The sequence below is a fragment of the Sander vitreus genome, chromosome 15, assembly GCF_031162955.1.
Source record: "Sander vitreus isolate 19-12246 chromosome 15, sanVit1, whole genome shotgun sequence".
NCBI lineage: Eukaryota > Metazoa > Chordata > Actinopteri > Perciformes > Percidae > Sander > Sander vitreus.
Genome location: NC_135869.1, coordinates 29,139,303 through 29,156,107, shown reverse-complemented (window position 1 = coordinate 29,156,107; position 16,805 = coordinate 29,139,303). Strand labels below are relative to the sequence as shown.

At 43.7% G+C, this 16,805-nt stretch overlaps 1 protein-coding gene across 2 annotated transcripts in view; it reads right to left on the bottom strand.

Annotated features, from left to right (window-relative positions):
* Positions 1 to 16,805, bottom strand: part of rab3db (RAB3D, member RAS oncogene family, b) — a 34,198-nt gene that overhangs the window by 8,589 nt on the left and 8,804 nt on the right. For both annotated transcript variants that reach the window (XM_078270213.1, XM_078270212.1), the window contains exon 2: positions 15,272 to 15,508. In XM_078270213.1, the coding sequence (XP_078126339.1) occupies positions 15,272 to 15,508 (237 nt within the window). The remainder of the gene's footprint in view (positions 1 to 15,271; positions 15,509 to 16,805) is intronic.

The window sequence follows — 16,805 nt, the reverse complement described above, 5'->3', positions numbered from 1 at the left end:
ATACTAAGTGTGCGAAAGGTGTGTGTGTGTTTGCTCAAACATATTTCCATGACAAACAAAGGAGTTATGAAGACAGCATGTGTGCACAGTGTTAGAGCTGTGTGTGTTGGCCGTGTGAGGGCCATGTGGTGTGTTATCTGTTTCCATGACACACAAAGGGAGGCTGGCAGCGAGGGAGCATCAACCAGCGCTATTATACTCAACTCAAATGAAATAAGCAGTGAGAAATGTTTTGTAAACTAAATAAAAACCAGAACTTTCTAGTAAAACTAAACTGAAACTTTTTTTTTTTTTTTTTGTTTTTTTTTAAAAGAAAAGGTTTTAAGCACTCATCTTAGTTTAAAAAAACCGTTCCTAGAACATACCGTTCATACCGTTCCTAGAACATACCGTTCCTAGGACATACCGTTCCTAGAACATACCGTTCATACCGTTCCTAGAACATACCGTTCATAGAACATACCGTTCATAGGACATACCGTTCCTAGGACATACCGTTCCTAGGACATACCGTTCATACCGTTCCTAGGACATACCGTTCATACCGTTCCTAGAACATACCGTTCATAGGACATACCGTTCATACCGTTCCTAGAACATACCGTTCATAGAACATACCGTTCCTAGGACATACCGTTCATACCGTTCCTAGGACATACCGTTCCTAGGACATACCGTTCCTAGGACATACCGTTCCTAGGACATACCGTTCCTACCGTTCCTAGGACATACCGTTCATACCGTTCCTAGAACATACCGTTCCTAGGACATACCGTTCCTAGGACATACCGTTCCTAGGACATACCGTTCCTACCGTTCCTAGGACATACCGTTCATACCGTTCCTAGGACATACCGTTCATACCGTTCCTAGGACATACCGTTCCTAGGACATACCGTTCATACCGTTCCTAGAACATACCGTTCATAGGACATACCGTTCAGACCGTTCCTAGAACATACCGTTCCTAGGACATACCGTTCCTAGGACATACCGTTCATACCATTCCTAGAACATACCGTTCATACCGTTCCTAGGACATACCGTTCATACCATTCCTAGAACATACCGTTCCTAGGACATACCGTTCATACCGTTCCTAGAACCTACCGTTCATACCGTTCCTAGAACATACCGTTCATACCGTTCCTAGAACATACCGTTCATACCGTTCCTAGAACATACCGTTCATAGGACATACCGTTCATAGGACATACCGTTCATAGGACATACCGTTCATACCGTTCCTAGAACATACCGTTCCTAGGACATACCGTTCCTACCATTCCTAGAACATACCGTTCCTAGGACATACCGTTCATAGGACATACCATTCCTAGGACATACCGTTCATACCGTTCCTAGAACATACCGTTCCTAGGACATACCGTTCCTACCATTCCTAGAACATACCGTTCCTAGGACATACCGTTCATACCGTTCCTAGAACATACCGTTCCTAGGACATACCGTTCATACCGTTCCTAGGACATACCGTTCCTAGGACATACCATTCCTAGGACATACCATTCCTAGGACATACCATTCCTAGGACATACCGTTCATACCGTTCCTAGGACATACCGTTCCTAGGACATACCGTTCCTAGGACATACCGTTCCTAGGACATACCGTTCCTAGAACATACTGTTCATACCGTTCCTAGGACATACCGTTCCTAGGACATACCATTCCTAGGACATACCGTTCCTAGGACATACTGTTCATACCGTTCCTAGGACATACCGTTCCTACCGTTCCTAGGACATAACATTCCTAGAACATACTGTTCATACCGTTCCTAGGACATACCGTTCATACCGTTCCTAGGACATACCGTTCCTAGGACATACCGTTCATACCGTTCCTAGGACATACCGTTCATACCGTTCCTAGGACATACCGTTCCTACCGTTCCTAGGACATAACATTCCTAGAACATACCGTTCATACCGTTCCTAGGACATACCGTTCATAGGACATACCGTTCATAGGACATACCGTTCATACCGTTCCTAGGACATACCGTTCCTAGGACATACTGTTCATACCGTTCATAGGACATACCATTCCTAGAACATACTGTTCATACCGTTCCTAGAACATACCGTTCCTAGGACATAACATTCCTAGAACCCTTTTTTTCTCGTGTTCTGACTGGACCAATTTGGGGATTATTAAGTTCCTCTGGCCACAGATCCTGTAACTCTTTCAGCTCCTACTTCAGGGCAGGGTCTTTTGTCTTTCCCACATGGCAGTGTTATACTAACAAAAGGTCAGTTCCTATTGCCACTTAGCCAGTGTGAATGCAAATAGAAAAACGGTTTTGGGGGAGTAGTTAGTACTGTTTAAGAAGACGGCAAGTGTGAACATAAACACCTAAAATGAAACAAAAACTAATAAGAAAATTCAAAACTATCATAACCTTGTCATCAACAACAGCCCTTGTCTAAAGCATCTGGTGAAATCTTTTACAGATGGCGTTCAACGGCAGCTAACATGAGTTTAACAGCCAGGAGATTTCACAGTTGATTATTAACTCCACATACCGTAAGAGCTAAGACATGCCTGCCGGCCCCACACCCTTTAAACACACTGCTGCACGGCCCTGCGGTATCTCTTCATTATGTCTCCACCAGTCGCTGACAGGGAACTTCCTGTACTTCCTGAGCTTAGGAAATACCACGTCTCTTTGAAAGCCCCCAGCACCATCAGTGGTTACGTCAACGCTGGGCACGCACAACATGCCGCCTCCTCAAAACCAGACTAATCACACATTATAGAACAGGGGAGTCAAACACAACTTCACTACGGGCCACAATGGACAATAAGAATAACATCGAGGGCCAGACATGTTTATCATCATGTAGTTTATTGACATGGTTTTATTTAATCGAAAAAGTCCAAAATGTCTTTGACTGTATTATTGCATGTGTCATATAGTCGTCTCACTTACAGTTTGGTCGACATAAAGTCCTAAAAAGGTCAGAAAAAAGTTCCTCAGCCATCATAGGAAAAAAAGCACCCAAAAACGTCGGAAAAAGTGACACAAATATCACAAAAAGTGACAAAAACGTCGAATAAAATTACAAATTGTCAGACATCATCAGAAAAAGCATCAAAAACTAGGTGGGCCAAAATGTATTGTGAACCTAAATTGATATACGGGCCGGATCATAATCTGGGAGGGGCCGGATATGGCCCGCAGGCCTCAAGTTTGACCCGTGTTATAGAGGCATTACAGTTCATTCTTTCACCCTCCTCCTCTGCTGTTATATACTAGAGCAAAGATTAATCCATCAGTTGTAAACTGATGGATTAATCTCCAACTATTTTGATAATCGGTTAATTGTTTTGAGTCATTTATTAGAAAAAAAGGTCAAAATTCTCAGATTTCAGCTTCCTAAATGTTTCTTCACTCACACTTAATCTGTCCGATATAACTCTCTGATGTCAGCTTGTTAAATGTGAATATGTTCTAGTCTCTCCTCTGGGACAGGAAACTGAAGATCTTTGAGTTGTGGACAAAACAAGACATTTGAGGACGTCATTTTGGGCTTTTTGGGAAACTCTGATCCACATTTTAAGGCGCTGACACACCGAGCCGATAATCGGCCGTCTGACAGTCTGGGAGGTCGTGACTCCAGTCTGGTCGGTGTGTTCGTGCCGTCGTCCGTCCGAGGGGCCGTCGGCCTTCATTTGGGCTGATTTGACATGTATAATCGGGGGGGCGGGCACTGCTGGCAGTCAGACTCAATGAGCCATCTGATTGGTGGAGAGCTGACCAGGAAACAGGGAGCAGGATGAGCGTGACTAGAGTCTCTCAACATCTGACATTAATCTTCTAAACTGACCTTTGTTGATCTGAAATGAAGACAGATTCAGCAGCTGCACGGCCTGTTTCTCTCTTCAGATGTTTCCAGAAACACGTTACGGTGAACTATTTTAGGACAATATGAGATCGTATTCTGAACGAGACGCCATGATGGTCGGGGACGCGTTCATCCAATCAGCTGCCGGTTTTCATTTTTGGGGCGACAATCCAGATTAGCGCCGCCTGCTGTTATGGAGACGTATTACGTCTCGTCTCTTCGGTGTTCTGAGGAACTTTCTGGACCGACTCGGGGAGACTGATCAGTCCCGCTGGCTTTACTGCTGACGGTCGGCGTCTGGTTGGTGTGTCTGCAGCTTTAGAGACAGAACATCTAAGGCTGCAACTCACGATTCTTCTCAGTATCGATTAATCTGTTGATTGTTTTCTCCGTGAATGGATTAGTTGTTTGGTCTAGCTCGGAGATAGAAGGCTTACCGGAAGACCTTTTTAAAGACGGGGTGTGTCTATAATTGTGGGTTTGGGACCTTGTGCAAGTTGAGCATGTGAATTGTGCAAGAAGTGTAAAAAAAGCACAACTTCCTCATGGTTTCATACACATTCTTACTCGCTGTCCATACCTGGCATCTACTGGTGTTCTTAGTGTTTACATGCATGTAGCTGGCATCTACTGGTGTTCTTAGTGTTTACATGCATGTAGCTGGCATCTACTGGTGTTCTTAGTGTTTACATGCATGTAGCTGGCATCTACTGGTGTTCTTAGTGTTTACATGCATGTAGCTGGCATCTACTGGTGTTCTTAGTGTTTACATGCATGTAGCTGGCATCTACTGGTGTTCTTAGTGTTTACATGCATGTATACAAGAGTTGAATTTCTATTTTTAATTGATGCTACAAAGCCCAGTTGGAGTTTAGGGTTAAGAGACAATCAGAAGGTATTTCACCTTTTGTTAAAAGGGGAATTATTTTTTGTTCCCTTGTTTTTTGTTTAATTCTTTACACTGTATTGTGGATTTTATTCTTTAGTCCTGTATTTAATCTGTTTTTGATTAATTGTTTTTAATTTTGTATCATTTTGTATTAATTTTTAACTGTGTTTTAATGTTTTATGTAAAGCACTTTGAATTGCACCGCTGCTGAAATGTGCTATTCAAACACAATTGCCTTGCCAACCTATTTTCCTATGCATTGGTGTCTAAGTAAATAATAACAAACTGGTCCAGTATTAAGCGAGAACGCTGTAACTGTCAGCCGCTAACCGGGTTGTTCAGCATCAGTCAGCGTCCACTAAAAGTTCTGTTGTTGCTGCTGACAGACTCAGATTATTATTCTAAGTGTCTGACAACATTATGGGATGGATCCCTACAGAGATAGACCTTTTAGTTAAAGAGGAAGATCCTTTTAGTTTAACATGAAACAGCCCCGAAATCACCATCACCAAACCCACCAGACTCCATGTAAATAATCAGTACTTTTAGCATGTATAGAGCCAGCATATCTCCACCAGACTCCATGTAAATAATCAGGACTTTTAGCGTGTATAGAGCCAGCATATTTCCACCAGACTCCATGTAAATAATCAGTACTTTTAGCGTGTATAGAGCCAGCATATTTCCACCAGACTCCATGTAAATAATCAGGACTTTTAGTGTGTATAGAGCTAGCATATCTCCACCAGACTCCATGTAAATAATCAGTACTTTTAGCATGTATAGAGCCAGCATATCTCCACCAGACTCCATGTAAATAATCAGGACTTTTAGCGTGTATAGAGCCAGCATATCTCCACCAGACTCCATGTAAATAATCAGGACTTTTGGTGTGTATAGAGCCAGCATATTTCCACCAGACTCCATGTAAATAATCAGGACTTTTAGCGTGTATAGAGCCAGCATATTTCCACCAGACTCCATGTAAATAATCAGGACTTTTAGCGTGTATAGAGCCAGCATATTTTCCACCAGACTCCATGTAAATAATCAGGACTTTTAGCGTGTATAGAGCCAGCATATTTCCACCAGACTCCATGTAAATAATCAGTACTTTTAGCGTGTATAGAGCCAGCATATTTCCACCAGACTCCATGTAAATAATCAGGACTTTTAGCGTGTATAGAGCCAGCATATCTCCACCAGACTCCATGTAAATAATCAGGACTTTTAGCATGTATAGAGCCAGCATATCTCCACCAGACTCCATGTAAATAATCAGGACTTTTAGCGTGTATAGAGCCAGCATATTTCCACCAGACTCCATGTAAATAATCAGGACTTTTTAGCGTGTATAGAGCCAGCATATTTTCACCAGACTCCATGTAAATAATCAGGACTTTTAGCCTGTATAGAGCCAGCATTTTTCCACCAGACTCCATGTAAATAATCAGGACTTTTAGCGTGTATAGAGCCAGCATATCTCCACATGTAAATGGGTGAATTAAGGGTTTATTTCAACCAAACCAAACCAGAGTGGTGATTGTTGGAACAGTGGAAAGATGAACCAAGACGGCTTCTGATAGTTTTATTTAGTTTCTGTCCACTTTGAATGAAGTGTGTTTTACGATGATAAAAGTCCTGATTATTTACATGGAGTCTGGTGGGTTTGGTGAAGTCCATTTTTACAGGCCCTCAATCTAATTTTTTGTGGACACATCTATGAAAGGAGAGAGAGAGGGGAAAGACATTCAGGAAAACCGTCACAGGTCGGACTCAAACCCTGGACCTCTGCGTCGAGGAACAAACTCTCTCCACCCTATATGTGCACCTGCTCTACCCACTGAGTCAACCCGGCCACGTGTGGATGATAGTGAGGCGCACCCCCACACATTAGTCTATGTGTGGGAAACACTGCTCTTTCATGTCTGTACAGTACATATCAAGTTACAGCTAGCAGCTGGTTGGCTTAGCCTATACACACACACACACACACACACACACACACACACAACAAGTGTAACCATGGTATCCATCGCAGGGCTTTTACACTCAACCCTAAAGGTGTATCCTTAATTTATCTCCAGCACACATTCCTCAAAGCTGTTAAAGCTGTTCAAACAGATGATTAATCTGAACCAACAGTGTGTGAGCGGCTGAATGATACACAAACGGAGACGGAGATGAGTCAGCAGCAGAGGAGCCCACGCCAAAACACACACTCACCTCCCCGCCCACACATCTGTCTCTCCTTAAACGCCTGGCGGTGTTAGAGGGGTATGATACTAGATATATGAACGCTGAAACCAACGATTACTGTAATAATCCGTTAATCTGTCCATTATTTTCTCGACTAATTGATAAGTTGTTTGTAGAGCTGCAAAGATGACTCGATAAGTGGTCAACGATTCAATTAATAAACTACTTTGATAATCCAAAAAAATCCCAGTAAAACTTCTCTGGTGTCAGCTTGTTAACCCAATTTTCTAAAAGTTTCTATATCAGAATTTTGGGTTTCTTTCAACCAACTTTAAATAAATAAATAATAACCTGGATAGTTCCCTACAACGCTCTTCACAGGTCAAAACAAACAAATAATCACTGAATTTGAGGGTGATAGCATTTGAAGAAAAATGATAAACAAACATTGAAAAAAGTGACAAAAATGTCAGAAAGAGCTTCAAAAACGAGGGGAAAGGTGGCCGGGTTGGTTCAGTGGGTGGAGCCGGCGCACATATACTGAGAGGTTTATTCCTCGACGCAGAGGTCCAGGGTTAGAGTCCGACCTGTGATGATTTCCTGCATGTCTCCCCCCTCTCTCTCTCTCTCTCTCCCCCCTTTCTCACCCAGCTGTCCTGTCAAATTAAAGGCAGAAAAGCCCAAAAAATAATCTTAAAAAAATAAAAATAAAAAAAACACAAAATGTCAAAATTTAGACCCTGAAAAACCAAACGTTGCAGGTCGACTGGAAGACAACAGCAGCTTTAAATATGAATATGTTCTAGAGCAAGGCCGCCCAATTTGGGGCCCGCAGGCCACGTCTGGCCGGTGCTCTCTGTGTTTTGGCCCGCCATGTATTTGACATGCTCATGCTTATTCTCCTCTTATTTTAAAAGTAATGACTACGAAACGTACATTTTGTGCAGTTAAAAAGTACGTAATCTGAGTGAAAGGGCAATGTAAAGCACAGTGCTGGTAAGATTCCCATTTAAATTACTACGTACGTGTTCTCTCTGGAGAACGGCAGAATTACTGTCTTCTTCAACGTCGACATTTATTTTTGGCCCGTGGCCTTCCATCCAGATACATTTTGGCCCTTCATATGAAAGAATTTGGGCACCTCTGTTCTAGTGTCTTCTCTCCTCTGGGACAGGAAACTGAAGATCTTTGAGTTGTGGACAAAACAAGACATTTGAGGACGTCATTTTGGGCTTTTTGGGAAACTCTGACCTAGGGCTGCAGCTAGCGATGATTTCAGTAATCAAGTATTCTACCGATTATTCCATCGATTAATCGGATAAGAAATACTTCGTAAGAAATACTTCGTAAGAAATACTTCGTAAGAAATACTTCGTAAGAAATACTTAGTAAACATGTATTACTGCTGTGTACTAAAAAAAAGGAAACCTGTCTTTTATATATATACAAAAGACAGGAAAAGACTTTTTGAAAAAAAGCAACATTTTTTATTGCTAAATTCCAAGTATATTTTTGGTGGCCCAAATGTTAATATTTTTCGCCCCCTCCCCCTTCCTGCCTCTGGCTCTTTGCACTGGATGTGTAAAGAGCTGTTCACTAACCAGAGGGTAGATGTGACGGTACAAGGCTTACAGCAGGGCTGTTCACCTACACTGTTCTGGGGGACACATGTTAAGAAGCCTAATACTGAGCGAGGAGAAAGAATAAAGAACGCAGACATCACCGGCATGATGACGTCATTCACGTGCATATTAAGTTGCCATGCTGGGGGGGGCTGGTTGGTCTCCAGCAGCAGCTACGTTTCCAAAGATTAGTAGCAAACTAATAAACAGTCAGACTACAAACCGACATCTCTCGTTTTAGCTCGTTGGTAAAACATGGCTATTAGCAGAGTAGCATGCTGTAGGCTAGTTGTGTAAAACATGGCTGTTAGCAGAGTAGCATGCTGTAGGCTAGTTGTGTAAAACATCACTATGAGCAGAGTAGCATGCTGTAGGCTAGTTGTGTAAAATATCACTATTAGCAGAGTAGCATGCTGTAGGCTAGTTGTGTAAAACATCACTATGAGCAGAGTAGCATGCTGTAGGCTAGTTGTGTAAAACATGGCTGTTAGCAGAGTAGCATGCTGTAGGCTAGTTGTGTAAAACATGGCTGTTAGCAGAGTAGCATGCTGTAGGCTAGTTGTGTAAAACATGGCTGTTAGCAGAGTAGCATGCTGTAGGCTAGTTGTGTAAAACATGGCTGTTAGCAGAGTAGCATGCTGTAGGCTAGTTGTGTAAAACATGGCTGTTAGCAGAGTAGCATGCTGTAGGCTAGTTGTGTAAAACATGGCTGTTAGCAGAGTAGCATGCTGTAGGCTAGTTGTGTAAAACATGGCTGTTAGCAGAGTAGCATGCTGTAGGCTAGTTGTGTAAAAACATGGCTGTTAGCAGAGTAGCATGCTGTAGGCTAGTTGTGTAAAACATGGCTGTTAGCAGAGTAGCATGCTGTAGGCTAGTTGTGTAAAACATGGCTGTTAGCAGAGTAGCATGCTGTAGGCTAGTTGTGTAAAACATGGCTGTTAGCAGAGTAGCATGCTGTAGGCTAGTTGTGTAAAACATGGCTGTTAGCAGAGTAGCATGCTGTAGGCTAGTTGTGTAAAACATGGCTGTTAGCAGAGTAGCATGCTGTAGGCTAGTTGTGTAAAAACATGGCTGTTAGCAGAGTAGCATGCTGTAGGCTAGTTGTGTAAAACATGGCTGTTAGCAGAGTAGCATGCTGTAGGCTAGTTGTGTAAAACATGGCTGTTAGCAGAGTAGCATGCTGTAGGCTAGTTGTGTAAAAGAGCGCTGTTAGCAGAGTAGCATGCTGTAGGCTAGTTGTGTAAAACAGCGCTGTTAGCAGAGTAGCATGCTGTAGGCTAGTTGTGTAAAACATGGCTGTTAGCAGAGTAGCATGCTGTAGGCTAGTTGTGTAAAACAGCGCGGTGGACGAGAGCAGCAGACGTTAGTCAGCTACCTGGTGTCAGGTTCTCTCCGTGGAATAGATGAGTAGATGATGTTTTCTACAGAGATGATGTAGCAGCATGTTTGCAGCTTTAAATGATCCCAAACTTTGTGTCGTTTCCTCTCGCCCGTCTCTTCTCTCAGACCCTCGCTGTTTTCGTCTTCCTTCATTTGTAATCTGGGCCGTCAGTCTCGTGCAGAGACAGCATATGAACGTCTCGTGTCCACAGAAGCGTCAACGTGTTGTGTGCTAGTAGTAATCCTCCGTGTGGAAACACGCTGAGCCGTACAACCTCAATTACGCTGATTTAACGAAGCTTCGAGGCAAAGAGTTTTGCTTCGAGGATTTTTTGTAATCAAATTATTCGAGGAATCGTTTCAGCCGTACACTGATCCACATTTTAGAGACCAAACAACTCATCCATTCATCCAGAATCTACAGGTTAATTATTAGAGATGCACCGATTACAACTTTCTAAGCCGATACAGAGTCCATATTTTCTAACCTCTTCACAGCACACAAATATTAATTGTCTATCTTTCCTTTAATAGAACATGTGTTGAACAGATGATGGATCACTATAAAACAGACCTATATAAAGTACTCCTGGTGGGACATTAACACACATCTAAAGAGCAACGTTAGAACCATTTCCTTCTTTTCACATCAGATATCAACTAAAGAAATGTGATTCTGGTTTTTGGGGTCGTCCCTCCACGCCCCACTTCCTCCTTGCAGGTGTTGCATATTGCAGACGTGTTATCTTCTGCACACACGCTGAAGAATGTCCAAACAGCTGACATGTTGCAGGTTGATTCACGAGGTTCCTACATGTGGGAGAATAGAGCGACACACGGCGGAGACGTTGAGAGAAAGGAGAAAGAGAGCGTGCTGTGGCGTCCGTGCTGTGCGTGTGTCCTTGAGAACTGTAACTGGTATAACTTCTGTTGTCAGTTAATTGGAGCGTTGACCAGCATGAAATCTCCATATGTCAGACTGACCTGCAGCTCGCCGGTCATGGCCGAGCACGTGAAAACCGGCCAATCCCGGTCACCGGCCGGTCTATCGGTGCATCTCTATTAATTAACATACACACGAATGGAACGGGGTCAAACGCACACGGAGAGAACGAGGACAAGAAAACAGAGAACGGGGAATGAAAACTACGACCGAGAACAGTTTCCTTGGTGTGTTTAAAACGAGACATTGGCTGAAACTTGAGTTCAGTCTTGAGTTTGCAGAAGAGCTTTTGGTATGAATGACAGGAAAAACGTCTCTAACCAGTCCCTCCAGAAAAACGTCTCCAACCAGTCCCTCCAGAAAAACGTCTCCAACCAGTCCCTCCAGAAAAACGTCTCTAACCGGTCCCTCCAGAAAAACGTCTCCAACCGGTCCCTCCAGAAAAACGTCTCCAACCAGTCCCTCCAGAAAAACGTCTCTAACCGGTCCCTCCAGAAAAACGTCTCTAACCGGTCCCTCCAGAAAAACGTCTCTAACCGGTCCCTCCAGAAAAACGTCTCCAACCAGTCCCTCCAGAAAAACGTCTCTAACCGGTCCCTCCAGAAAAACGTCTCTAACCGGTCCCTCCAGAAAAACGTCTCTAACCGGTCCCTCCAGAAAAACGTGATTATGCGATGCACTTTCGTCGCATAAATTGCTGATTTCCGCGCAAAATATGCAGAGCTTGCATGATGTCATAATCCCCGCATTGTCATTGCAAAAAAGTCCCAAATATCTTATCAGAAAGATGAAAAATGTTGCTTTTACTTCACACAAGAGCAGCCATTTCCCCTGCTGCCATGAGAACGTTATGAAGTGACATGATGAAGTGACGTTATAAAGTGACGTTATGACATGATGAAGTGACGTGATGAAGAGACGTCATGAAGCGACGTCATGAAGCCACGTCATGAAGCCACGTCATGAAGCCACGTCATGAAGCCACGTCATGAAGCCACGTCATGAAGCGACGTCATGAAGCGACGTGATGAAGCGACGTCATGAAGCGACGTCATGAAGCGACGTCATGAAGCGACGTCATGAAGCGACGTCATGAAGCCACGTGATGAAGCGACGTCATGAAGCGACGTGATGAAGCGACGTGATGAAGCGACGTCATGAAGCCACGTGATGAAGCGACGTTATGAAGCCACGTGATGAAGCGACGTTATGAAGCGACGTGATGAAGCGACGTGATGAAGCGACGTGATGAAGCGACGTGATGAAGCGACGTGATGAAGGTGATGAAGCGACGTGATGAAGCGATGTGATGAAGCCACGTGATGAAGCGACGTAATGAAGCCACGTAATGAAGCGACGTGATGAAGCCACGTGATGAAGCCACGTGATGAAGCCACGTGATGAAGCCACGTCATGAAGCGACGTCATGAAGCCACGTCATGAAGCGACGTTATGAAGCGACGTTATGAAGCGACGTTATGAAGCCACGTGATGAAGCGACGTGATGAAGCGACGTGATGAAGCCACGTGATGAAGCGACGTGATGAAGCGACGTCATGAAGCGACGTCATGAAGCCACGTCATGAAGCCACGTCATGAAGCGACGTCATGAAGCCACGTCATGAAGTGACGTTATGAAGCGACGTCATGAAGCCACGTGATGAAGCCACGTTATGAAGCCACGTTATGAAGCGACGTGATGAAGTGACGTTATGAAGCGACGTTATGAAGCGACGTGATGAAGCCACGTCATGAAGCGACGTGATGAAGCGACGTGATGAAGTGACGTGATGAAGTGACGTGATGAAGCGACGTGATGAAGCGACGTGATGAAGCCACGTCATGAAGCGACGTGATGAAGCGACGTGATGAAGTGACGTTATGAAGCGACGTGATGAAGTGACGTTATGACGTGACGTGAACATCATTGAAAAGCTGAAAACCTGAACATTTAATTGATTGATTGGAGAAAACAATTAGCAGATACTTAATAAACTGCAGCCCAAATATATGGAAATTAACATATATTTGTATGAAAACAGGTAAACTTGTGTGATTCCAGCTATGAATATGAACATGTTCTAGTTTCTCCTCTGGGACAGGACACTCAACATCTTTGAGTTGAGGACAAAACAAGACGTTTGAGGACGTCATCTCGGGCTTTTTGGGAAACACTGATCCATATTTTAGAGACAGAACTACTCATCCAGAAATGTCTCCTGTTATTCAACTTTTGTTTTTCTCTCAGTGCTCATATTATGCTCATTTTCATGTTCATAATTGGATTTAGAGGTTGTATCAGAACAGCAGGGCTCCAGACTAACTGTTTGCCTTGATTGCACTGGTGCACCTAACTTCTTTATTTAGGTGCACCAGCACAAAATATAGGTGTACCCAAATCTTTCCTCGCGTCGCCGTTAACGCTGAATGACGATACACGATGTATAGCTCTGTGTTTTTTTACAAAGTGGGCTAAATGTTCAGTTTTAAGTCAAAGCCACTTTACACAAACTCTTTCATTAAAACAGATGTGATTAAAATAAAATGCAAAGACAGGGTTTCCTTTACCAGTTATATAAATATACAGCTGCAACACATTCAGAAAATTATCTGAAATAAATGGCCTAGGATATATTAAAAAATATATATATCTCTGAGAAAGCTCTTTCACTTGTTTTCAACAACAATAACAGACTGATTAAAAGAGAGAGAGGACGCCCGGATAGCTCAGTTGGTATATATAAAGGTCCGTCTCCTGCATGTCATTCCCCCCCCCCCCCCCTTCCCTTTCATGTCTTCAGCTTTCCTATCAAAATAAAGGCCGAAATCTTAAAAAAATAAATAAATAAATAAATAAATAAAACAGAGGGAGTGTGATGGACTGTGTATGCTACTAACAGAGTGACAGCTGACTCATTATGAATGGGTCCAGCACGGGTTGAATGCTCTTTGGCGGGTCAGTGGCGTTACACACGTCTTGTGTATGAAATGTCTGTATCGTCACTGCACTGCATTTTTATGAACTATGATATTCCGGCCATGTTGTCCCATCTCTCGCCCAGGGGGCTGCACGGAGAGTAAGAGGAGAGATCCAAACACAGGCGCGGCTTTACAGAAGGAATGGGTCATGTAACACAACATTAAACCATATCGATATAAACGACATCGCTTCGTTCGTGGAAAGGCAGCAGATGCGAGGACGCATCCTAGGTGCACTGGTGAGACCTGGGAACAATCTTAGTCGCACCCTTACAAATTTTGGTCTAGAGCCCTCAATAGGTTTACATGGTTTAATGTTCAGAAAACACCATATTTTAGTTGTACTGCTCATTGCTGCAGCTCCTCTTTTCACCCTGTGTTCAGGTCTCTGTTTTAGCTACAGAGTGAGACCTCTCACTGCTGGAACATCTTTGTTGGCTGTCGCACATGCTCAGTAGCTAGGTAAGGACTACTAGCCAGTCAGAAGCAGAGTATGAGGGCCCTGACAGTACCTAGGTAAGGACTACTAGCCAATCAGAAGCAGAGTATGAGGGCCCTGACAGTACCTAGGTAAGGACTACTAGCCAGTCAGAAGCAGAGTATGAGGGCCCTGACAGTACCTAGGTAAGGACTACTAGCCAGTCAGAAGCAGAGTATGAGGGTCCTGACAGTACCTAGGTAAGGACTACTAGCCAGTCAGAAGCAGAGTATGAGGGTGTGTCCTGACAGTATCTAGGTAAGGACTACTAGCCAGTCAGAAGCAGAGTATGAGGGCGTGTCCTGACAGTACCTAGGTAAGGACTACTAGCCAGTCAGAAGCAGAGTATGAGGGCGTGTCCCTGACAGTACCTAGGTAAGGACTACTAGCCAGTCAGAAGCAGAGTATGAGGGCCCTGACAGTACCTAGGTAAGGACTACTAGCCAGTCAGAAGCAGAGTATGAGGGCGTGTCCTGACAGTACCTAGGTAAGGACTACTAGCCAGTCAGAAGCAGAGTATGAGGGCGTGCCCTGACAGTACCTAGGTAAGGACTACTAGCCAGTCAGAAGCAGAGTATGAGGGCGTGCCATGCTAGCAGCTAGGCGAGCATTATAACGTGTGTTCCAAAGTGACCACGTTTGTCTCTGAAGTAAAGGCTGGACTACAACAGAGCTGTTTGGAGCAGTTGGTGAACAGGGTTTTCTGTTAGAGATGGTAAGACCCTTTGGGGGGGACTTTGGGCTTTTTCACTTCGTAAACCTATAACATAACACAATAAAGGAAAGGGAAAAAGCCAAAAAGCATAATATGTATATATAATATATTTAAAGAATCGAATCGGGACAAAAGTATATATCGTCCCAGCCCTGAAAACCCCAACGTTACGTTTCCATCTTTAATCCACTCACCCAGATCTGCAGCTTGATCCTCTTGTCGTTGCGGAAGACCGTCTTCACCTTGAAGTCGATGCCCACGGTACTGACGAAGGCGGAGGTGAAGGAGTCGTCTGCGTAGCGGAACAGGAAGGAAGTCTTTCCCACGCTGCTGTTGCCGATGATCAGCAGCTTGAACATGTAGTCAAAGTTCTGGTCGGCCGCGTCTTTCGGGGACGGCTGCTGCTGGAGCCGCGACTCAATGGACGCCATCTAGGTCAGGTCAGAGTCAGGTTAGTTATTGGTACCCAAAGGTAAACTAGGTTTACAGTCTACAGTGCTCAGCATACGTTTACACACATGCTAAAGTTGACCAAAAAGAGGAACCCTTCACCACACCCCCACATCATCACACACCCTTCACCATACCCCCCCATCATCACATACCCTTCACCATACCCCCCCATCATCACATACCCTTCACCATACCTAGAGATTAACATGGTTGTATTTCAGTTAGTCTAATAGCTGTTTGATTTGCATTGAGAGATGATTTTATGGAAAGTACCCCATGTTAATCTCTAGGTATGGTGAAGGGTATGTGATGATGGGGGGGTATGGTGAAGGGTATGTGATGATGGGGGGGTATAGTGAAGGATATGTGATGATGTGGGGGTATGGTGAAGGGTATGTGATGATGGGGGGGTATAGTGAAGGATATGTGATGATGTGGGGGTATGGTGAAGGGTATATGATGATGGGGGGGTATGGTGAAGGATATGTGATGATGTGGGGGTATGGTGAAGGGTAGACATCCACGCAGATAGCTCAGAATGCGTACAGATATCACGCCACTTGGCAGAAAGTGGGCGTGTATGTTTACAAGAAGTCATGATGTCACGTTGGACTTTGAGAAACTGGGATGGACATTTTCTCACCATTTTGTGACATTCTTTATACCAAATTATTAATTATCAATCAAGAAAATGAATCAGATGAACAGATAATGAAATGAATCGTTAGCGTTGCAGCTTTATCGGTGATCAATGTGCTGCTGTTACGACTCCATTAACCCTTGACCTGAGGCAGTGGAGTGATATATCTGAGGTACAATCTCACACTTTCTCATGCCTAACAAAGAGTTGGTTGTTGAGTAAGCAAGTTTGCACACATCTACAAAGATACTGTATATATGTGTGTGTGTGTGTGTGTATCCGTGTATGTATGAGTGTGTGTGATATATATATATATATATATATATATATATATATATATATATATATATATATATATATATATATATATATATATGAGTGTCTAGAGTTCTATTGTACTCTAATGTGCCTAAGCTGCTGCTTCTGTCTGAGTGTGTGTTGGGGAGGAGAGAGAGAGAGAGAGAGAGAGAGAGAGAGAGAGAGAGAGAGAGAGAGAGAGAGAGAGAGAGACAGAGAGAGAGAGACAGAGAGAGAGAGAGAGAGAGAGACAGACAGACAGACAGAGAGAGGGGGGGAGAGAGAGAGAGAGAGAGAGAGAGAGAGAGAGAGAGAGAGAGAGAGCTATCTGTCCCTAA